This window comes from Pleuronectes platessa, chromosome 4 (assembly GCF_947347685.1).
Source record: "Pleuronectes platessa chromosome 4, fPlePla1.1, whole genome shotgun sequence".
Lineage (NCBI taxonomy): Eukaryota > Metazoa > Chordata > Actinopteri > Pleuronectiformes > Pleuronectidae > Pleuronectes > Pleuronectes platessa.
The window spans coordinates 18,484,995-18,509,523 of NC_070629.1; the positions used below are offsets into that span (position 1 = coordinate 18,484,995).

General features: G+C 45.0%; 1 protein-coding gene across 4 annotated transcripts in view; it reads right to left on the reverse strand.

The window, feature by feature from the left end:
• Positions 1-24,529, reverse strand: part of smtnb (smoothelin b) — a 47,900-nt gene that overhangs the window by 7,111 nt on the left and 16,260 nt on the right. The window contains exons 1-9 of one of the 4 annotated variants that reach the window (XM_053420276.1): positions 20,548-20,657; positions 20,378-20,416; positions 15,894-15,993; positions 11,627-12,333; positions 10,638-10,689; positions 9,270-9,851; positions 7,166-7,239; positions 378-563; positions 11-86 (exon numbers count right to left, since the gene is read on the reverse strand). In XM_053420276.1, the coding sequence (XP_053276251.1) occupies positions 11-86; positions 378-563; positions 7,166-7,239; positions 9,270-9,851; positions 10,638-10,689; positions 11,627-12,319 (1,663 nt within the window). In that variant the 5' untranslated portion in view covers positions 12,320-12,333; positions 15,894-15,993; positions 20,378-20,416; positions 20,548-20,657. Of the gene's footprint in view, positions 1-10; positions 87-377; positions 564-7,165; positions 7,240-9,269; positions 9,852-10,637; positions 10,690-11,626; positions 12,334-15,893; positions 15,994-20,377; positions 20,459-20,547; positions 20,691-23,635; positions 23,716-24,529 lie in introns of those variants that run through there. The other 3 variants (XM_053420275.1, XM_053420272.1, XM_053420274.1) reach the window with 3 other exon arrangements.

Consider the following 24,529-nt stretch of genomic DNA (forward strand, 5'->3'; position numbering starts at 1 on the left):
ATAAAGTTACCTCTCTTTCTCTTGCGGAGGTCCCGCATGGCTGCACGGATCATCTTCCTCTCCTCAAAGTCTTTTGACTCATCGAGCTGTGGAGGGGAAAAAAATAAGCATGCAAGCGCGTACGCACACACACAAACAGAAACAATGAGCGGTCATTCCCCACAAAGAGGCAAAGTGGCAGGGATGCATTTATGTAATCAATTCTAACATTGTGCATACACACACGAAACACTGAGCTGGGACTTTTACAAATAAACCCTCACATAGCTGCTGAGATTTAGTGTCGATACACAAACATTCTGCACGACGGAGGCTGCTGTAGTCGTTACAAAGAGGCGCTTTTAAATGTAAATCATCCAGAATTGGGCGTGAAGTACCATTTTGTCAAGGAGCTCTTCATCCTCGATGGCAGCCAGCTGTTCGTCTGTCAGCTTTCCGGAGCGCTCGGCGGGTTTGGCCTGAGCGCTGGAGCCGTTGGGGATGGCTGGGACCTGACACGGCACCTGGACAGACGGTCCAGATGAAAACACCGGCTCAGAGGCCATAACCGGCTCCGTCTCGATCTGCACAAAACACACACCCACACACACATCGTGAGCGAGAGAATACATACGCAGACAGTCAGGAGGACACAGATTTTGGAGGAACCCTGTGTATTCATCTTAAAATATAAACACTGCATTGTCATCTTAGCCCTCCAGAATCGAAGTTTCATATTTATGAAACCAGGAGGGGGATTAAAAAAAACGAAAACACTATTGATGCTTGCTGACATATATGACTAATAGGCACAAGAGAATTTAAGGTTGAAACACACTGCAGCCATAATAGGTCTGAGTTCACGTCTTTCCTCCCTTCTAGTAATCTCTTTCTGTACTAAGACTGCTCGTTCCCCACATCTCATCATTTCTTCCATCCCCTCCACCTTCCAGCCTTCAAGCGACGCGGCGAACAAATGAGAGCAAGAGGAACGCTGCCAAGTTACTGTGCACTCAGTGCATGGAGTGCGACTGACACGGGGACTAAGTGATACGGAGCCGCTGCGAACCACGACTTTATGTGACAGGTTTGGTACACCGCTGCAGCTGCAAGACGGGCACAATGCATTAGCAGATATAAACTCTGAGGGGAAAACATTCGGCGCCATCCTCTCTGGTATGTGCACCACATAGGGGCTGGTGAGCATGCGAGCAGGAGTAAAGACGACGTAGAGCACCATGAGAACATTATGTTTCCGTAAAACGGTTTACCCTGCTTATTCCGAGTGACTATAAATCCTAGAGAAAACACCACTCCAGATATAGCTCAGACAGCTGGCCCCGTCCATATCCACACCATCTACCCTGTCGACCCTCCTCCCTGCTGGCCCCCGGGCCAGGACAGGTCCCGCCAGGGAGGGATGCTGCCCGGCACATCCACAGAGCTGTGGGATCATGGGTGGCCCCCGGTTTAAGGCCTTTCTGGACACAGGCATCTGACCCATGGGACAGACTGGACTGAGAGACACTTGACCGACCAGGAATGTTTTGGGAAACAACACAGCCAAACAAGGGATGCAAGTCGGGAGGGAACCGGGGAATGTGTGTGGGGTGAGAAACTCCCAGTTAACCATAGTGCTCCAGTTGTGTTTAACTCCAATTCAGAATATCACTGACAAAATAAAGCTCTTGTGTCAAGGAGGTTATGTCGGTCTGCCTTTTGTAGTTAGTAGACATAGGCAAAATCTATTGGATGGATTTCCATGAAACCTGGTGGAAGGATACATTATGGATTAATAGATGTCAGGAGAGAAAGAGCTAATACAGCAAAAAGACAAAAGGTAAAAGTGATCCAATAGGATCACTCCTCATTATCACAGTCGATGAAGAGAGGTCAGTGGCTTTTACCAGAGTAGCTGATGGACAGACGCAGCTGTAGTTGAAGGATTAGACAGGAATATGAACTCTAACCAGTGGAATAACTGAAGATAATGCTACAAATACTCATTATCCCTCCGAATGTCACCAGAGCACACACATGGAAAAGCAAACAATCCTACAGATGAGAGCATGTGCATTGATCTCTATAACAGAAACGTAAGACCTTAAATCCCTTTTCTTGTTCTGAGGCCAGACAAGTAAAAACCTTTTCATTTATGGCTCCGTTTCGGAAAAAACCCTCATGCTAAGTTCACATTCCTGCCAAAGCTAATATCAGGGGTGGTAAAATATAGGCTAGGGCCACAGTTACTGTTGAGCTGTGGTATTTTTTTCCCTCCACCGGGATGTGTAGCCACCCGACGTAACACTTGTATGCAGACACACAGAAGTAAGTGCTTGCCAGGAGACAATCAGAAACACATGCTGCTGCAGGATTGAAATATCTCTGTGACTTACTGAAGGGAAGACCCTCACATAAACACAATGTGATTGACAGCTGAGCTTTTTGAAAAATTAAACGAGGACATAATGCAAGATTGAAACCAATGGAAAACTGTGAAAGAACATATGAAGGGGTGAGTGAGCATCTCGTCACTCACAGTTCATAGTCAACTGATTTGAAGGTAATATCATCACTAGAACAAAAGATTTATCTGGATTAAAAGAGGTCATGATCATGACCATGAACAGAGAACAGTACCTTACAGTCGTGACATGAAATGTTGGCCATCAGAGAAGGAGCAGAGAGGGAACGACGGCTTGCAAAGGTGGGTGGGTGAGAAATTGGTGAAGGCTCTGAATTCTGAGGTATGCTCTTCTCTGCAGAGTCTCGGGGGCAAGATATATTTTCTTGGGTTATGCCTGATTGAGTGTCCTGAAGAGGGCTGGTTGGAGGGTCCTGGGGTGCACTGGACGGAGAATCTCTGGGAGTGCAAGAGGAAGTATCAAGTGGTGCTTCAAATGAGGTATCCTGCGTAGTGCAAGCCAGAGGATCACTGGATGAAGTTTGGATTTCACAGAGAACAGAAGGCAGGCTTTCTCTGCCAGACAGTTCATGGAGCGGGGGATCAGGTAGCCCCATCACCCGGCACAGGGACTCCACTTGAGTCACCAGCATTTCTTGCTGAACCCTCAGCCTCAGGTTCTCCTCCTGCAGCCTGACAATGGCCTCAGCCAGAGGAGTCACCTGAGCGGCTGCTTCCTCCAGACGGCCATTCACTCGCTTCCCAAAAGCCTGCAGGTCAGTGTGGATCTCCCCAACGGCACATCGCAGCGTCAATTCAAAGTCCCTTTGGCAAAACTGCTCCCCTTCTATCTCAGCCTCCTCCTGAGCGAGCAGATCACCGATCACCTCCTCCAGGCCTGATTCGGCACAAGCACTGTCGGGGCTGCCCAGCGCCTCCGGAGCCTGCGAGGCGGGGAGGAAGTCCAGGTTCACTCCAGGCATGGTTCGACCAGCTACACTCAGTTTTACAGTGGTCAAAGTTTGGATTCAATCCACTGTGTCAAAACTGTAGCTTGGTTGTTAGACCAGAGAGGGTTTGTGACCTTCGCCTCAGGGGAGTGGGTAGAGGGTGCCTCCCTGTCTGTCTGTCACAGACCTTTCAAAACAATGCCCGGTCTTTATACCCCCACCAAATCTCCCCTCTACACCAGCAAAAACCCTGACAGCCAATGAGCATGCAAGAAATCCTGTTTCCCAGGCAGCATTGGCTCCACCCCCTTGTTACCAGGTGCTGTGGACATGTCTATTTATCTCCTGCCCTGCTATTACTCCACTGAGACAGTCAGTCCTGGGACACTGGTTGAGGCCAGTGGGGGAACGGGGGGTGGCAACAATTTTAAAAACTCAGCCCTCCCTCTTTCAACTTTCCTTTTATTTAGAGCCCTTGTCCTTCACACCTCCACTGGCAGGATACAGAGGGTTAAGATCTGGCTCTGGACCAGGGCAGAGTTGAGACTTGCACATTAGTTTCACTCCTCTTAATATTGTCTCTTTTAAGTCCCGACTAATCAGGTCAGATCTGCTGCATGGCTGTGGTTCAAGGCAGACGTCCAGAGAGAAGATCCGTCCATGAAGGGCAGATTGTTTAGGGCGGTCTGGGTGACCAGCGAGGATGAGCAGGCTCTAGGTCTTCACCAGCCGTGGGCGAGGATGTTAGGAGGCTCATCGTATTCCATCCAAGATTTTGTTTAAAGTTTACTGACAAAGCAGCAGGTGTTTAAAGTGCTGCTGTTTTAAATTAAGACCTTGTCCTGAGTGTTGACAGATGTCTGTGTGTGTGGTTCATATTGCAAGTTGGTCGCCTTCATCTTTTAAATGCCTACTTAAGATTTACTGGCGTATTGTAAATACTGCACATACTTTATCTTGATACATTTTAATTAGAAGCATGAGGCTTCAAATGACACACTCTCCCACTGAGTTTCAACTTCTGTAGATGGTAAGTGTGTCCCATATTCCACTCTGGATCAATCAATCATCTCCAACTATCCATGAATCTCTGCATCTCAAACAGGAATTCAATCAATACAGAAAAATTCAAGGTAAATATCTTCACCTTAAATTGAACGAATGAATGCAAAGACTCTATAACCCTTCTTTGTGTGACTCTAAACACTGAGTGCATGAATCAGGACAGGCATTCACTGGAGAACAATGGGACAAAGGGCAACAGGTGAATCAGTTTGTTGGGGAAGAACCTGGCCTCAGTGTAGTGTGGAGAGACACATGAGTGGCAACAGGGAAAGTGGGTCAAACCCCCAAGAAGGACATGACTCTGGCCTTATCATGCATCACAGCTCTAACGTTTCTTCTTCTTTTTCTTCTTCAGTAAAGCAAAGAGATGTAGAAGGATGGAGCAAAACTAAAAATAGACCAAAGTGCGTACACACACTATTTTCTGTTTTTGTATAGTTCTGTATTATTATGGCAGAATCTGAGGAACTGGATGACATTTAATCTTCTTTCTCTCTTATATCAGTTTGCAACCAAACTCAAATCTGTGACACACGTGAACTGGTTGGGTAAACAGCGTGTGTCATGAATCAGCCGCGTGTTTACAATAGGGTCCTTGTTCCTCCGTGTGACATTAAGACGGTCGGTCACTGACTGTGGGCCTCTGCGACCACAGGGAAGAGATTAACTGTCGTGTCGTCACCCTGGTTATGAAGCTAAAAAATAATTTGTATTTGTGTTCAAGGCTGAGCTCAGTGGAACCAACAGCTGAGATGAGCGGGAGCAGCTGATGATCAGTCGGAGCATGAAAGCATCAATAATCAGCTGCTGTTCTCACCTGTCTGAAATAAGCTCTCATCACTGTGCTGAAACACGACATCATCCAGCCTTGATCTTCAGTGTTTGACTCTTTCCACTGTTAGTTCCAACTTCAAGGTTTGTTTCTGTTGATTCTCAGAGTGCAATTTACAGGCAAGACTGTGCGAGAGCTGATACCATCAGCATCAACATGTTTTATTAGAATAAAAAAAAAGGGGAAAGTTTCGAAGCTAGACCACCAACCTGGACCACCCAACCAGATCAGAGTCACAGACAGGAACCACTGTGGTCAATAAACAACAATCAACAACGCTAAATAGCAATAGCTGCAGTTACATCAGCACCACATGTTACACAATCACCATGCTATAATGAACATGTAGTATAGACTAATATGAGGGTTTTTATATGATCGACTTTAATATGAATCCTCCCCTGACGTGTCACTGCCTCTCCCACAACCTTGAACTTCAGAGAAACAAGAGAAAGTGGAGGTTGAGTTGATCTGCGGATCAGTCTGATGCTCACATCGATGTCTGTTTTTACATTCTCATTAACCAAATCACTCAGGCTCTGTCTGGCAAACCTGGCAGAAGACTATCAGAGTGAAGAATAGAGTGAATGAGGTTTGTAGCCTTTTGGTTTATCAACGAAGTTATTCACGTTAAACCTATATAATGATGACGATGTGGTGTTTGTGCCAGAGTCTAGTGGTGCAGTCACACAGGTATTTATTTTACACCCAGCTATAAAACCTGTGGTATGACCCGTATCCCCGGTAGTAATGAATGACAACATAGTTAACAATAACGTGATTTATTGGCTTTAATCCATACTGTGCTGTTCAGATTGAAAAGAGACTATTTCAAATCGAGATGCAGGTCTATTCTTAGCATGATTTAAAATGCATAATATCATAAACACGTGTTAGCCCTCACACGGAGACATTACCTGCATGTCGTTAAGGTGATGCTGTAAGAGTCAGTCAAATATGAACTTCATCTCCTCCACGATCTTTGTCTTTTGTTTTTGGCAAAATCACTTTCTTCTCTGGAAGACTCTGCTGCAGTGTCTTAGTTTGTAATTGGCCCTGTGCTTCTACGACTCAACAAGGATCCTAACTGATGGAAACCGTCTCATTCCAACACCCTAAATCCTCCCCGCAGCAACTTGGTGCCTCCTCCCAGCCCTAATTAACCAGCTCCCTGATCACATTACCACGTTGCCGCTGTGCTCGACACGGGTGGTGGAGGGTTGGGGGGATACTCAGCCGGTAAAGAGTAAACAAGTAAGCAAATCTCTTCACCCTCCAAATCCCCGGCTCTCCATTCATGAGGACACTTCCTTTCTCGGAGGAGCAAGTAAGCTAAGGAATGAGGCAGATGGGAGTGGAGACGTTCTTCTTAACCATCAGAGCCAAGACAAGCATCACCAAATCAGAGTGCACTTGGCGAAGTGACGAAGTGAGGAAGCACTTGTGTTTTAATGCAGCTGGACAGTAGTTGGGGTAGATAAGGAGAGACAGGTGTGATTTAGGAAACATTTCTCTGATAGGTCTCAGCGGGCACGGTCGGCTGAGAGAAAAGGAGGACTGCCTGGAGCACCTCCTTCCCGCTCCCTCTCTCCTTCACATACCCTACAAGGACAGATGTGACTGGCTACCCACTCTGTGTTTGATAAACACTGTGCTTCCCTCCTCTCACTCTGTTTCTCACACTCGTCTGCCTTTCATTGTCCCGACTCGCATGCTTTTCAGGCCTTTATAGGTGATCGCTCAGATGGAGATGCAGCAAAACCACGGACGGAATTCAACTGGGGGATTCAGTGAGAAACAAAACGGTAGATGAAAACAAAGCATGTATCTCTAATTGGAAGGGACTGGAAACGGCTTTTGTTTAAAAGTGTGTTTGACAAATTCTGTCAAGTTTGGGACCTTAGCCCAAGAAATCCTTCCTGAGGCAGAATGTACCTTGATGGAGGATCCAGAGGAGAGGCCGGAAGAGGAGATCTTGAATGGCGTTGCTCTGAGGCCAAGGGTCAACTCTGAAACAGACACATTAAAGATAAAGGATTTACTTGGATTTGAAATATTACAAATTTTTTCAAAAATAATGGTATTTGATACAATCCATAGCAACAGGATGATTTAGAACAAACTCCAATGGCCAATAAAGGTCCTAGGGGCCCATATGCATGTGTACGGTTGGTATGTGTGCATGGCTTGGTACTGCGTTGGTGGTAGCCATAACTCAATTGCATAAGCTGCCATAGTGTCATAAACCGCAGGTACTCATGTCTAATGAGAGACGAGTGAAAAAAATATCACTAGTCTCCCTCCCTTTGCCTCCAAGAGTACGCTCGTGCATTTTCCTGTGTAATATCCAGGAGTTGTGCACAGTATAATTTAGGAGTCATGGTAGGTGCAGGCAGGTTCCCAAAAAGGGAGCCCAAAACTATTAAAGCAAATTGAGCTGAAAAGAAAGTGTGTGACTCTCGCGGAGGAGCCCAGTGGAGCTGCCAGAATCTGGACTGGAAGGGGAAGGGGGGCCGGGGTGTTTGTAAGAGGTGAGGAGGCTATAATCGCACAGGTTCAGCTCGAGTCTTAAATAAACAGTTTGGGTTGGAGGTCCCGGTTGCTGGGAAGAGCTGAAACCTAAGACGTCTTGTTTGGACAGACCGTAACAGCAGCTGTAGCAGCTTTGCTTCTGAAAGATTCATGTGATTCATGCAATTAATGAGTCCCTGCTGGGACTGTTTGCACTACGAGTATGTCCCGTACAGAGTATGTACATTACGTTACAAGAACAGTATGTGATTGTGAGACTGGCTGGCTGCTCAATATGTTGATGAAGATTTTAGAATATTGAAACTGAGACCATCTATTGATGAACCACTCAATACTTCTTCTCAAATACATATATAAAGTCTAAATATGAGGTTTTTCTTATCTAATTGGTTGTGACATGAATGGATTTACTAGGGCTTTGTGATATGGGCAAAAATTGTATCAAGATAAAATGTTCATATTCATTGTTTTATAAATACAGGAGTGTGCTTAGCCACTAGAAGAACCGTACACCTCTTAACTCTGTATTCATTTTGGTTATCACTAATTGTACTTGCAATTCCAGCTTTACTCATTTTTTAGACAATACTTGTCAGATCCTATCACTGAACATTGTGTTAGCAGCATGAAGCATCAGGTTAACTATTCTTTGTTTCTGTCAGGTACACATCCTGACCGAAACAAACAAACAAGAGGAATAACCTGCAGTGAAGGTCACTTGGTCTATTCCATCTATGGACGTGACTGATGTAATAGTGGGTTTAAATCACAGAACCACCGGGTCATCCATGACTGGTAGGTTCTTTTCTCTCATCTTTCAACAGCTGTAACTGACCAATGGAATGAATTCCTAAAATGTTTGTCTTCCTTTACGACCATCTCACGAAATAAAGTAAACTGCTACTTGTTCGTATCAAAGAAGCAGCACGTCTGACACATCATCTACTGTGTGGGTTCACAGGCTTATTCAGCTCTATCGTAACAGTGATACTATTCAGCTTGGTCTGAGACTGTTCTTTTGTCCTGATACCCTCTCTGCTGTTGACTACTGACCCCCCCTCTCCACACTGCAACAACTTGCCCACGATATAACAAATACCCTTCAGTGTACAACCATGCTGCTTCCTACAGCTATCCCCACTCATCCATGCTGCTTTGACTCGGATCACTGAAACCATTGTCATCATCCCACTTCTCAACGAGTCATTGTCTCAGCCGTCTGCCACAGCGACTGGGATTCCATCATGATCCAAGTGTTGATATAAGCAAGGAAAGACATAAAGTGGCTTAACTAGGATTCATAGCTCCAGGAACAAGCTGCAGCTTCACATACTCTACCAGCTCCATAAAAAGCTTAAAAATCTATGGAATTTTGGAGTATTGAAGCTCAAACTAAACAAATTACATTTAATAGTGCTTCAAACCCAAAAAGCTACACAATACTGCACAATGTTAAACTGGTGTTTTTCAGCACTTCGAATAAGTGCAATAAGGTTGATTCTCCTACCTGGTCTCTGCCCCAATGCATTGGTGGCAATGCGTGGGGTCATGTTGGTGATGGGGACGATGTTGCCCCTGGGGGTGGATGTCGAGGAGGTGGTGGTGCGCCCATCCTTGATCTCAATGGTGAGGAAAGTCTTCATGTCCGGGTCTGCCTCTCCCTGGGTGACCTGCTGTCCGGCTGCTCTCCCTTGGGTGCTGTCCTCCTTTGAGTTACTGTAGGCATGCACATCTTTTTCAGCTGGATGCCTCGTCCCACCCACGCAGTTCAGCGATTGGTCAGCTGCAGACAGAGGTTTGCTAGCCCCTCCTTTTGGCTGAGGTGCAGCCTGACTTTGAGATGCGACAGATGTGCGAGATGTGGAGTCTCCAGATGTGCCGAGGGATGCTGCTGTGTGTGTGAAGCGCTCAGTGGCTCTGGAGAAGCTCGTCTGGCCGTTGCTGCCGGAGGTCGTGCCGTTCCTCAGAGGAGCGCTCTTCAAAGGTGTGACGCTCGGGCTCTGGCCGGACTCTGTGAACTTGCGCATTCGATCACGTACAGAGTTGGTCTTGTTGAATTGTCCCAATACAGCTTCATTCTTCTCAGGTGCTGCAAAGACATCCCACAAATGAGGAGTTTAAGATACAGAGAAACAGTCAAAAGATTTAAATGCATCACATACACAAAAAGCCTAGATCCACTCCGCCATCTCCTTATTCCGTCTCCTCCTCCACCTGAAAAGCCCCCAAAGAAATCCCTTTCCTCTTTTCATCCTCTTTCTAGGGTTTGTTCCAGACCCTTTATTTTGGTTGACCAACCCCCCCTCCCCACCCCATTTCACTGTCTTACAGTTGCTAGTTTTTGGACTTTTCAGGACATGTTTTTCCACTCATGGAAATTTCTTTCATTCTCTGATCCTTAATACTGTCAGATACCGTGGACAAAGCTCAGGATTTGGCACGGACCGTCCAATGGAAAAAAAAAGCAAGTGATTAGAGGAGAAGATATTCACTGAGGTCATCCTAACAAAGAAGAAAACCGCAGTTTATAGTAGAGGTCCACTCTAGCCCAGAGCGCTGTCTCGTAGAAAGAGAGAAAATGGTGTAGATTACAAAATGCTCTTTCCGCAGACCTGTCTCTTGTGAGTGGCCCTACATGGTCACACTGATGACTGTGACTGTCTCTATATACTGGGTTACTAGAGACTGTGAATCAACTGGTCTTACTAGACACTTACTAGAAAATAAAAAATGAAAAAATAAAAAACTGAGCTGAGTGTCACTAAGTCCTCATACTTTAGAAGCTGGTGTTTTCCTTGATAACTGTCTTTACGGATTATCTAAATCATGTTGAGTGAATCAGCTCAGGTTGAATAGAGCCGGACTAGTTTCTTACCAGAATCCTTTGCTTTGTCATGAGTGAGAGGAAGATCCCTGTTATCTGTTATCTATAAAAAGGAAGAAACAAAGAAACATGGCAACATAGTGATTAGGGGAAGTAGAGAAGAGTAAGGGTCAACGTGCACTGAGCCTGGATTGACGAGCACAGGGCTGCTCCATATTTGACAGGGCAGCGATGCACATTCATGAGTGGTAGGAGACTACATGGATGGCCATTCGGGCACACAGACACACACAAACACACACACACACAGAGCGAATCCTAAATACAGAACCGGCCAGTGGTGTTTTCATTATGTAACATTTGTGTATAGAGTGAAGCAGTGGGCCTCCGTTCTTTTTTTGGCAGCTGGGGCCATGATGGGCCCCAGAGTGTTTACATTACTCTCAGGAGACTGAGCATCGGCATATCTTGCAGGGAACAATAAAAGAAGTCCAGGGCCTGCCTTGGGTAAACACATTTAGATGAGCGACAAGATGGCGTCATGGTGAACCTGAGACCCGCGCTCCCCCCAACACGGTTGACAGTCAGCACAGAGACGGCCGCTCTGTGCTTTTGGGGGGGTGAGGAGAGACAGACCCTCTGGCCCATAATGCTGCCTATCCCTCTCTGACAGCAGGTGAGGTTAACGGGCCGCGGAGGTGAAGCAGTTTGTTTGTGTCGCCAAGTAACAAAAGTTAAACAGGTCCAAACAGAGGCCGAGTCTGGTTTGATGGTGGATGCCGATGTGACTTGTGTTTCACTGAAGAATGGAGTGACGGGGTTTCCTTGTCAGGAACCGTGAAGTGGAAAAAATAAAGGGGAGCGCATGGACTGTTGCTGCACGTGACTCAGGGCTGTGAAGCTCAGCAGCACATCCTAGTGGTGTAGTTGTGATAAAGGCTGTGTATCGTTGTTACAGCTGGCTCTGTGTGTCCTGAGGTATAGTGTGCTCGAGACTCAAATACAGACATTCATCTCATACAAGGACAGCATATGCTTACCTTTTGTTTCTTGAAGTCGTTCAGCCCCTTCATGCTGTCACTGAGGAGCCCATTTGCCGGTTTGCTCCGAGATAAATTGGCCCCATCAGGCTGCTCCTCATCATTGTTGCTATCCTGGCTGGACGGAGCGTTGAGGCTGGCGGGTTCCTGGCTTCTGCTCTCGCTTTCTGAATCTGTGCTGTCAGATGAGCCACTCATGGCCACATCCACCTCCTCCCCTGGACCTCTCCCCTCAGACGACATACTCACGCTCAGGTCAGACGTCCTGGAGTCAGTCCGTTCCCTTGACAAAGGACCTATACTGTCAGAAGCCCCAGAGCCCAAACGGGGTCGGACGCCAGAGTCGGAGACATCTGAGCCAAGTCTCTGTCTGACGTGGGACAGGGAGCTGACACTTTGCTCGGATGCGCCAGAGTCAAGCCGAGCACGCTGGGAGGAACCCAGGCTCCTGTCTGAGGCTCCAGAGTCCAGCCGGGCTCTGTAGGCTGAGCCCAGACTGTTCTCTGAGGCCACATAATCCTGGTTGGACCTGGACAGCACCGAGGCCATGCTGCGATCTGAAGCCGAGGAGTCGGACCTCTGACGGTGAGAGAGAACCAGGTCGGGCTCTGTGTTCATATCCTCTCTCTGAGGCTGGATCAGCAGAGCTCCAGGGCCATCCTCCTTCACCAGGTGATCGAGAACCAACACCATGCCTGAGTTGGAGCCTGCAACAGAAAACATCAATGAAAGATGAGCAATGAATACCTCCCTGTACCACGTGCCTTTTCTGAATTCATAAAACCTGGTTCTTCTTCTTACAGGGGTAGTAAACTAAAGCGAGGAGGATGAATGTGAGCAAAGAAAGACAGGAGGTGGTAAAGTAAAAGTAAAAGACTAAACCGATGGAAATGAAATACTTCCGCAGCTCTGGGGCCCCATGAGAGGCTAGTGCTCAAAAATATCACTCGGGATCACAGAGCCAGCACCTGGAGACTTGAGAGGATGTAGGCATTTCCTCCAGACTAGCCTCAGTTCCTGAGCGAGATTACTTAGATTGTGTTGGTGGATGTGCATGAAGGAGGAGGAAAGGCCATGCGGTGTAGCCATAGTCATTGGGACAGAGTCCAAGGAGTCAAGGAGGAAGTGGGGTGAAATAGAGACCAGGAGAAGTACTTCCCCTTCCCCTCTGTCCAAGCTCCTCAACTACTCCTTCTCACCCCAGGAAACCACACTCCAAACAACACAGCGGTGCCCACATCCTCAGTCTGTGATCGTCTCTACCTCCAGCTCCCCATGGTGCATCCAGTGAACGATATATCTGAGAGCGTGTATGCAGCACAGATAACGAAATCAGAGAAGTTTATCAGATTCCCACATAACCTGTAGGGTCGCAGACACATGAAAGCACGTCTGTGTGACCCTTGTCTTCACCGACTCTTACTCTGCAACCAAGCGGAGGTTCACCAAGCGTGCATGGCTTTCATTTACAAAACCAAATCAAAGAGGAACTCCCGTCTGAGCGGCAGCCACGGCAAACTCTTTCAACTCTGAGCTGAACGGGATCAAGGCTACACATTCTCAGCTTCATTTAAAGCAGCTGATATTTTTCTGGTGTTTTTTTTTTTTTATTGGTATTCGTTATTGTGTTCCACCTCCCCAAAATAGACACTATCCAAATGCACAGTCAATTTATAGATGGCAGCAAGTCGTTGATTAGACAGACCAAGATGATTATGTAATATGGTCTGAATGGGAAACATGATTTAGAGAAACAATAAGTTGCTCCTGTGTGTGTCACATGTGACACTGAATGGTTCACCAGCAGCAGCGTCTCCATCCAATGATGCACTCAACCCAAACTCAATTACTGGTCAACTGTAACTGAAGTGAGAGCCAGAACACAGCTTCTCCTACAAACTCATGTTATTGTTCATATCTCTTTTCTTTGCCATTCACTAACTGTAATGTCCATTGTGTAGCAATTTCTGGGAAAATCCCCCATTGCTGCTGGACTTTAATGAGAGGTTTGCTTTTGGCTCCAGAATAGCAACAAATGCTGAACTTGTGCACCCTGCTGCCAGTTAATATATAGAGAACAAACAAAGGACAAGGGTTTTCTTTATCTATCTTAAACTCAAGCAGTGACCAGAGAAAGCTCACTTTTGATCTCACTGCCAACGGATCAACACTTTGATCATGTTGTCATGTGATCGTGACCTTTTGATGCAGATCCAGTATTTAAGTCACTTTCTTCAACATTTTTAGTTATTTCAAGTTGAATAATTTAATGGATTGATGGACGGGGGGGATCTGGCAAATTGAATGGACTGATTTTTGTGTGTGTGCAGAATAATGCAAACAAACCCAGAATAGATTACCACAAAACTGGTTGGCAGGATGGGATATGGGTCAAGAAAGTTCCCATTCAATTTTGATCTGGATCCACATCATGTGACAAATCCCAAAATATATTTTTCAGTTCCTTTTGAAGATAGGGCAGCTGGTTTCTGACATGTTCAACAAAGTGTCAGAGAATAATTCATGTCAAATCAGGTAAGTTTACAGGACTGATGTCTATGCTTGTGCACAATTTGGTGCATTTAGTGTGGGATGTAAAGAGATTGTTGGGCTTTGGTGAAGGATACTTTCTACTAGTTATTGTTATGCAACCTCAGGGTTCATATGAAATATTGAAAGATTTTTCAGTCGTTATTTAATGACATCAGCGGAGAGTGGTTGAGTAATTCGATTTTAAGTTTTACACTGGGACAATAAAAGTTCTCATACAGCTGAATGGTTTTACAGCTGCACACCAGGGTGTTCTGATTTATATGCATGACAAGCAGCGTGATATTTATGGTAATGCACAAGATGCTTCTGTGCTCGGTCCAGTGTAAATTTTGAATTTGTATTATTGTCCAACTCGAGCAAGATTCTGTTATGGGAACTTGAGGCGCGTAGCACATTCCACTGAGAGTCTCTGCAAACATTTCATTTCCTAAATCATAGCCTACCTGTTACAGTTTGCACAAGAGCCCAGTGCAGCTGGACATATGGTCATTGAGGTAAAGAATGTTAATGTGAGCCTATTTTGTCTGAGAGGAAGAGGTATGCGTTTGGGCTACGTACAAAAGACCAAAAAACTTAAGTTAAGTTAAAACTTCAATTTTCTGCTACTTTCCCTCTGCTGAAAACAGGCCCCACCCCGGCTACACTGTCCTGTCCCGACCACAGACGTCCTGTGTCTTGCTCAATTCATGTCCTCCTTTGCTTTTCTACGGTGGTCCTTTTCTGGTCACCCCAGCTTCACCCTGGTTTAAATTGTAAGGCAGGGATAAATCAGGAACACTGGGAAGTTTCTGCGCCACGTCAAACCGACCTCAGCTCTGTTCTGGTATCAGCTTTATTTAGCAGAGGTGTGGCTGTTGGGTTTCCCTCCGTTGCTTCCCATAACCCCAAAGCCAACAGTCCAGGGTAAAACCAGGCCACACAGAATGACATTATTATGGCTGTCAACCTTCAGGCCTACTCAAGGTCAGCCCGGCCTGAGCTTAGCTTAAAAAATTAATTCATTTAATTTTGTTACCTATATTAAGGCGGTTGTCCAATTAATTCCGAGGTTTTTGAAATGTTACAAATTTCTGTCACAACATTGATGACTCGTCAACCATGCGTGTTTGTCATTTTACAAGCCATTCATCCTCAGCTCTGGTTCGTGCGCCTGCAAAGCTTCAAGGATTCCGGTGAAGGAAGCACATTCATTCCCTCCTGAAGGACAGCATTCATCCTACCTTATTAATGGTTGGTCTAATAGAGTGGTTAATGACATTACCTCACACTTAGGAAGCCTAAGTCATTAAGCCTATGGCTGTAAGTGACTCCAAACAGCTAATAAAGTCAGATGAAGGAGCTCAAAGAGTCTGCGCTAACATGACCTCTTGACCGACACCTCGGGAGAATGGCTCCTTTAGGCTGAATATTTTAACAGGCAGCGAGGAGGAAATTGCATCAAGGCGGATGTATATGCAGGCGCAGGTACACGCAACAGAGGTGGTCAGTGTTGGCCTCACGTCTACAGTGCTGCTTACCAAGATTAAATCTTTAGGCGACTGTTTACAGAATATACAAGCTTTTGTTATTCAATGATCCAGAAAGAATGGCATGTCCAAACGTGCTCTAAATGTCACGTGCAGACACATTAAGTACCAACGCAGCCAGTAGAAAGATGGGACAACTGCTCCAGGAGACGTCCCGTGCAGTTTGGTGCCGAGTGAGCGTTTCTCACCTCTTCTCTGCAACTCTCTGCTCTGCTGCGTCTGCTGGCCGTGCTGCAACTCCCGGATCTGAGATCTGACACGCTCTCGATCACTGTGATTCTCTGTCTCCTGTGAGGACAAAACAGAAGAAAAAAACGTCAAAAATCACACATGCTGAGTGAACCTCAATTCAGCTGAAAAAGTTGACCATTTCTTTTGTATATCATGCACATATACTCATATTTTCTGTTTATATTCTCTGTATTCTTTATTTAATTGTATTGTTAATATTCTATTTAAGTCCTATTTCATGCTTTCATTTGTCTTATCTCAGATCACAATTGCCCTCAGCTATTTCTTAGGACAGCAGCCAATTCCAAACTGCCGGCCCATTGCTCCAGAGTAAAAACAATCTGCTCTATGATCATCTGTTTGAGGTCAGCTGGTGATAACAACAGGTTTCAGGTTGGAGGTCGAGGTCAAATGCCCCAGCCATGATGAGCAACAGGTTTGGCCAGCTGAAAAAGTAAAGATCCGTTTTATTTTTCGTTGTACATGTCTGAAAGAGACGCCCTGGCAGTCAGAAGAGTCAACATTGATTCAACACATGTCTCAATGCTGGTATAACTATGATTTATGATCTGAGTCGACTTGGGTAGTTCCTTGTTTCAAAATAAACTGCAGTCTAACAAAGTACTTCAGATGATCAATTCTGTTCAATTATTCACAATAGCAAATGTGCAACATTAACATTGAAGAAGGAAACCTTGCTAAAATAAGTCATTTCAGAACATCATGATAATTCTGACGAGGGCAGATTAAATGTCAGTGTTTTCCGATGTTCAGTTACAGCTGACAGCTCCTACTGATAACTGGAATTAATCTTTGGCTCTGACACCACCGGCTGCTCCACATCTTTACAACCCACAACAAATGCTTGTTGCCCGCTGCGCCTTCCCTTGGAGAATTGCTTACTCTGCTAGCTTTGGTCGTCCATTGTAATTATGTTGATTAAATAACTGAAAGGGTACAACTAACCACTGGGAACCGACTGATAAATGCTTCATTCCTATTTTTTTTCCTATGCAGTAAAAAAAAGAAAGAACCTTTTCTGCAGCATCCCGGTGCCACTCTGCTCTGATAGTCACAGCAGGAAGCAGACCTCAGAGGACAGGCAGCAGTATTTTGGCATATGGAGAGGAAACGGGCGAGGTGCGGTGGGGGAGGACTGAGAGGGTAAGATGAAGAACTGCTATTGGGCCTCTGGTGTCTGACCTTGAGCTACTCCACAGGAGAATCAGCTGCACAAATAAGTCTCCTCCGAGCACGTGTGCACACACTCTTTAAATCACTCCCCCACATATTCTTAATCCACAACACCCTGAGGACTTGGAAACTTTTCTATTAAAAGGGCAAAAAACTTGTGTGGAGCTTTTAGTGGGATGCATCATTCTGAACCATATCGGCACATAATCTGCTTAGAGGTGTTTAACAAGAGGCATCTGGGTTAAGAATAGACAAGCACACGTTTGGGTGGATCCTGGAAAAACAGACAGGCCGTGACCTTACACAATGAAAATATAATTATGCTCAGCCCAGATTTACAGCATGACATTAATGCAAAAAGCTTCCGAAAACACATTCACAATCTCTCAAGCAAGCAAAGAAAGCACACACCCACAACACACATTCAGTTCTCCATGCGTCAACAAGGGACTGGTACAGTTGTCAGCAGCAGCATGAAAATCTTATAAATCGCACCTTTGTGTTTTAAAAGCTTCTAATCAATGCAGTGTGTGATCAGAGTCAGCGTGGAGACCAAACACAAAGCCCATTCCAACTTTAAACACAAGCGAGCGGCAGAGGTGTAAAATGAGACAAGGCTTTCTGCTCCACTGACTGTGACCTTCCCCACCTTGAGCAGATTACACGGCAAAGCAGCTCAATCACCGAGGAGAAAATGTAATCAGACCCTGTCGCAGGAGACGGCAGCACAAAAAGGAAAAGGTGAAACAGCTCGGTTTAACAAAGACCCATGATTAAACTTTCAAAAATATTTATTTAGTCAAATAGGGTAAGTTGTTTTGCTAAAATTTTCCCAGAGAGAAAAAGTTTCCTAAAAAGGCCCGATAGAGAAACAAAAAAACTAAACATGTAGGATAAGGTTCTCCACAGTGTCACTGCTATTTCCTTCAAGATCCGTGAATGAATGAATCTCTGGGAAATCAGTTAAAATGTCAAAAATGCCCCGTCTCACATGTTCTTCCCTGATGCCTCAGGAATAGGTAAACTGGAAATTCACTCCAGGTCAACTGAAAAATGAGTAGACATGGGTTTTTATTGGCTCCGATAGCAGTGATGAAAAAGTGACGCGCAAGTGAACGAGCTAAATGACAAGAGAGTGAGGTGAAAGAGAGCACCTCAGTCTTTGGAGCCTTTGTGAAATTGAACACAATGTACAGGTAGACAAATAACAGGAAGGCAAACTCCTCTGCGCGCAGTAGGTGTGTCATTCGACTTTTTAGAATTTACCAAAGTTTAAAAAACCTGTATTGACCCACTAATTTGAGTGTTAAAGAAGTATAGAAGCCAGAGTGTGGTGCTAGAGATCAGACACTGGCAGATACAATGTCATGTCCTCAGACCAAATATCGCCCTAAGATGACACCCCCTGGAAAATGTAAACAAGGTTGGCCCAGAACAACAGAGCAGCCAACAGTGAGGGCCGAGCTGAAAGAGATGGGTCTGACACCGGGACAGGTCCAACACGGTGCCCAGGACAGACCCAGACTCAGGCAGGTAGTCGATGCCTTATGCCCCTCAAGGGACATGGAGGATTCCTGACCCATACCGACACTGTCTTTCCAAAAACATCCAGTAGATTTTGTTTCATCTTGTTAAAAAAAAAGGGGGGGGGGGGCAGCACAGACTTAAGGTTATAAAAATGTCATCTAAGCTTTTCAAGACAATGTTAAAAGTTCCTGAAGCAGTCTTGGAGACCGCAGGGGAAAGCAAAAACTTGTGTGGAATGCTCCTTTAATGAGTGATCCCAGTGTCTGATGAGGACACAGACAGTCCTCTGCAGCAGCCCCAAAGACTGGAGGCACTTCAGTGTTATAATGTGAGGAGGTCACACACTGAGGACACTTCTATAGTGGAGTCACTCAAAGAGTCACCAGGAGATAATTGCGCTTGGGCCATAAACACAATTAGAGAGAAGGAGTCTTTCCTCACCCGCTGCTCCTCTCCCTCCACAGCCTCCACCAGGAGTCAGACAGACAGCCGTCATTTCACAGCTCCCACCAAACCACAGGGAACATATTTCTCACAGACAGTGAGGCAGAGGGAAAAAAGGGAAGATAAAGTGGAACTGGAGACACAGACCAGAACGCGGGACCTGCTGCCAGCCACCGAGCTGTCATTAGCGGCTTCGCCCTGGCCCCAACGTTTCGGGGACCTGACAGAGTGGAACACCGACGCCGTCCCACTCCGACGCTCGCCCTAACCGCTTGCCCCCATCTGGCATCAGGAGGCCTCTTTGTGTTGAGCCATAATTGCAAAATCTAAAACTCATAAACACAAACACAACTGTTCCCTCTCTCGTGGCCACAGTGAGGCGTGGACCATCTGGACTCCTCTGAACCCTAAAAAATATAAAACAACAATGAGGCAGAGGCTGAGCCAGCGGTGAGGTTGCACACCTCCTCCACCATCGGTTCAGAGAGCAGCGATTAACAACACGTCTGAGTTTTAATGCTCCATTTTTCCATGAAAGGTAAATTCATCAGTCCCCATCACTGGTGAGGTCAGAATCATCTGAGGGTCTTCCACCATCCCTCCACGTGGAAGAGAGAAGACGAAACCTGGCAGCTCACTTTCCATTACTGCAGCCGGAGGAACCACACGCTCGGCTCAACTCCAATAATTGAAATAAAGTAGCTGGAATGATGTAGCAATCATCTGGGTATCTCTCACTCACACACGCACAAACACACACACACTTACAAACACACACACAGTCTGGAGTGAGGAAACCCACAGGCGAAGTCATCTTTACTTACTGCAAATCACCACATGCCACTCTCAGCTTTTCAAAGTGGATCTACTGTACTTTTTCCAAAGTCCGGCCTATTGCAACGGCTTTAAGACAATTCAAGCCTTGCCCTTTCCTCAGGTCTCGTCTTGCAACACGTTTATGATGAGATCAGGGAACAAACAAAAGTCTGTCTGGAGCTGCAACACACTCCCAACACGCAGCCTACCTGTGCTCTCCCAAAGCACCCAGATGACATGCAGACCTGCAGCCTCAAAGAGACCAATTCCAAAAATACATTTAAAACCAAAAAAAACTAAAGAATACTCTAATCTCGTTTTGTTTTCCATTCTTTCACTGAATTATTTTCTGTAAAGTTGTCCAATGAGCCAGTTTATTATCATGCATCATTAAGGTCAGCTGAAATTAATAAAATGTGAATTAACAAAAAAACAACAAAAAAACATTATGTACACAAACCTGAGAGTTAAACAGAGAGGCAGGCACGTCCCATTATTCCTCAAACAGACAGAAACAGATGTGGAATTATGTCCAACAGTTCTTTTAGTTGGAATAAAAAGAAGAAGAAAGTCAGAGAGGAGCTTTACGTCTGTGACACACAAGAGCCGGAAAATCAAAGTGACATTTACCTTCTCCTCACTGGACTGACTGCCTCTCTCTCTCTCTCTCTCTCTCTCTCTCTCCTCCCTCTCTCTCTCTAAGCAGTTACCCTATCGGAGTCAGGACGTGCACTATTCTGCCACTCTCCTCCCTCAGCCACATTATACATACTCCTACACACACACAAAATACCAACAAGCCACTCCCTTGACTTCCCCTCCCTCCCATTCTGTCTCCACAGGGACCTGACCCCCACCACACACACATACACACAGGTTAAAAGGGTTGCCTGGTTGACTCATTAACTTCTGACACACTGCCATTACTGTGACCAAATTTCTTTATTTCTCTAACTACTCTTGATGTTGAGACAAAGATATGTTAATGAATCTAATCCTCAATAAAATCATCAGATTTTTTACACGGTTTTATCCCGAAATAATTAAATAAATATCCCTTATTCCTATTGGCTTTTCTTTCCGCTCTATACGTATAATTAAATTCCTTATAAGCCGCTGGAGTACAGTTTCTCCGAATGAGCAAAAGGAAACTTTTACCGTACCACAGCTATGACACGTCAACCGTGCCTATTAATAACAGTTCTTAAATTCTAACGGGAGTTGGATTCTGGTCAAATTCCACATGAATAACTACATTAATAAACAGGCACATTGGCGATAAAGTTTCCCTTCTAAACGTACAATACGTAACTTCGGCTGTTTGGCGTCTCTCTATCCAAATAATGTGATGACATTGTGAAGCAGCATGGGATCATGAGTTGTTGTCTTTACCATCATTGCCAATCAAAATCGAAGGCTAACAGTGTGTTTTTCCTTCACCATGCATCATTTGCCCTGGAAGTTACAGCAGAGACACGGACATTTAAGGCGGCCAAACTGAAACGTACCATTGTTCAAAATATTTTCGATAATGCAAGTACACAATTTTAATGAAGAGTTGTGACGTATAATAGCTTTACGGTTTTGTCACACAAGCTTTTCAGCGGGTGTTGTCTCAGGCTGCTGTCATATTGCGTGTTGTGTGTTTGGCTTTTGTGTGTTTGGCTGTTGTGTGTTCGGCTGCTGTGGAAGCCTATCAGGGACCTCCATCTGCAAAGAGACAATCGGACTCAGCTCAAAGAGATCCGCTGCTGTGATGCGAGTGGAAGGAGCCCTGCTGCTGCTGCGGGCCGATGTTGTTTTTGGCCACCTACCCACTCCAGTGCAGACTAGACTGCTGAGACACAGCTGGTGGGGTGCCTGTCTGTCCAGCCCCCCCCCAGTATCCAGATCTTCAACACCCACCCTCTCATCCATCACACCACCTGTGGTTCACAAACCCACCAGCGTACAACTCGGCCGTCTGACAGGAAGTGAGGTAAAAAGGCTTGAATGCCAGAGCATCCTGTGACGTCAACATCCTATCATCACTTCCCATCTGAGGAGAAAACACAAACACACCCGGGAATGCACGCAAGCGAAGCACAGGCTGCGACAGAGAAAATACTATGACGATATAAACGGTTTCTTACGCATGAACAACCAGAACATAGAGCACTGATAGAACAACTTATTGTATTTTCTCTCAAAGCGTAGACAGTGTTGTAAGCGTTTCATCACTTTAAGCACTCAGAGGCTTGGTTACAACAGAGGTGAGCTCACACAGTAAGTTTGTTTTTTTCTCCATAGAGATCTCATCGACTGGAAACAGAGCATTCATTTAAAAAAAAAAAAAGGGGGGAAATAAATGTCAGTGATCAAACACAGCCGATAAGATAACACCAGGCATTCAAGTCTCTTCACATCATGATCTCTGCAACAACCATATAATTCAATCTGTTGCACTGGAAGAGACACAGTCTTGTTTGTCCTCATCTAGAGGGCCAATCAGCTGCGAGGAGTGCGTCTGGCGTTGCTGAGACCGGAGGGATTCACAGAGATGGTCGTCAAAATGTAATTACCTCGGACAAGGAGGTTAGGTTTTTGTCTACATTTGTTTGGAAGTTAGCAGGAATATCTAAAAACTACTCAAGCGATTTCCATGAAATTCTCTGGAGAGGTGGAGCATGAACCGAGGAGGAGCTCATTCAATTTTGGAATCCGGATTGGGGGGGTTGGATGGATACAAGATTTTGGTTTTACTTTCTATAACATTGTGAAATGTTTTTCAACGTCTTAACAATATAATTTATTGATCTTGATGACAAAATCCTGACTTGTTTGTGGGGGTTGATATTTTTGAGTGTGTGTACTTTGGCTTAATTTAGACCACATAAATACAAAACAAATATGTAAGATCAAAAGATGCATGTAGTAGAATCAGTGATGTCATTTGTGGAAACCAGACCAAAATAGACCAATAACATAAAATGCAAAACATCCTCAATACACGTAGAATAAAAATTGGACATATGTTAGTATAACAGAAAAAAATGCAGAGAGGAGACAATATTTGTTGAATAGAATGAATAACATATATCATCTAAATAATAATCCAGCACTAGTCATTTTAAATGTGGTTTAATAAGGAGACTGTTGGGCTTTGACTCTACTTAGCACCATGCTAGTTAAAATCCTTTTTTTTACCATTAATTAAACCCAATCACTCGCAATGCTTAAAGTAAAAGCCTGTGCTGACAGATCCAGATGCTGCCTTCACTAAACTCCAGGCAGGTGAGAGCCAATTTGATCTCTCTCCACATACTCGTCCAGAAACCAGGATAAGGACGTCAAACCAAAATGCATTCCTTGCCTCGTGGTAAAGCCTCTCCATGTACTTTCCTGTGTGTCTGTGTGTGCGAGTGTGTGTTGCAGCCGCATTAATGACACACTGTGTGACTCAAGTCACAATGCTTGTTGTTGTTGCTGTTTGCTGCATTCCTGGTTGTGGCGGCAGAGAAACCTCGGCGGTCTGCGTTACCATGCAAACAGACTCAGCACCCACAAATTGCTCTGTGCTCAGTTCATTCTTGCAAATGGAAGCTGACAGGAGTGCACGTTAAATCGGAGATAGTTTGCCCATCAGCTGCAATGGTGGTGATGAACATAATGCATTTGCTTCTTGCTGTGACATTCAATTATAGTGATAGATCACTTTATTAAACTCTGCTGTACTCACTCCAATTCCCATGATGCCCTGGGGCTCCACGCTCTCAGGATCCAGGCAGCGACCGGGAGCTTTAACCCTCTCCACAGTCCCTAAAACACAGGCAGCCGTGCTTAGACAATAATCGGAATTGAATAGATGACACACAAAAAGACTATTCAGGGGTTAAAGGTGCTCACATATTTGTGTGTGTCACGGTGTCAGTGCATCACAGTGTTTCAGACTGACAGGGGCCTCACACAGACCAGACCGGCCTGAGGAATGAAAGGAATCCACTATCTGATCCAGTATCATAGGTAGATCTACCACAGAGACGATGGCCACACCAGACAGGCTGCTATCTGTCCCTTGTGAAATATGCACACACGCTCAATAACAATGGGTATTTATCCCCAGAGCTCCTTTAAAAAAAAAAAAAACATACGTATATATTTATTTTTTTAATTTTGGATTAACGTCAAACCAGCCATTATTAAGTTTTTGCAGTTCACAGTTATTTCATCAGGCCAATCAGAGACCAACTTTGGTGCCAAAATAAATCAAATCCCTGAGTTTAATCCACACTGAGGCAGTGAAATCTAGAATATCACAACATATTAGGAATGTTTTTTTTCTTGTGGTGACACATTCATAAATAAAATTCTAGCTGTGGCCCATTTTATCTGACATTGTGACCTTTAACTTTATTTTTAAAGCTTCAACTTCAGGCTTATTACTTTATGTGTCAAAATGCATTGTCCTTAAAGTGGGGTCACAACCAAGTCAAAACATTTTCCTCTAATCAGTGAAAAGATTCATGAAGTGCGCCAACCCTCACATCAATGTGCTGGACATCTCCTGCTGCGTTCTTAATATATGTGAAAAGGCACTCTGTAAAATGTCTCAACTCAATTTCCCATAGTTAAT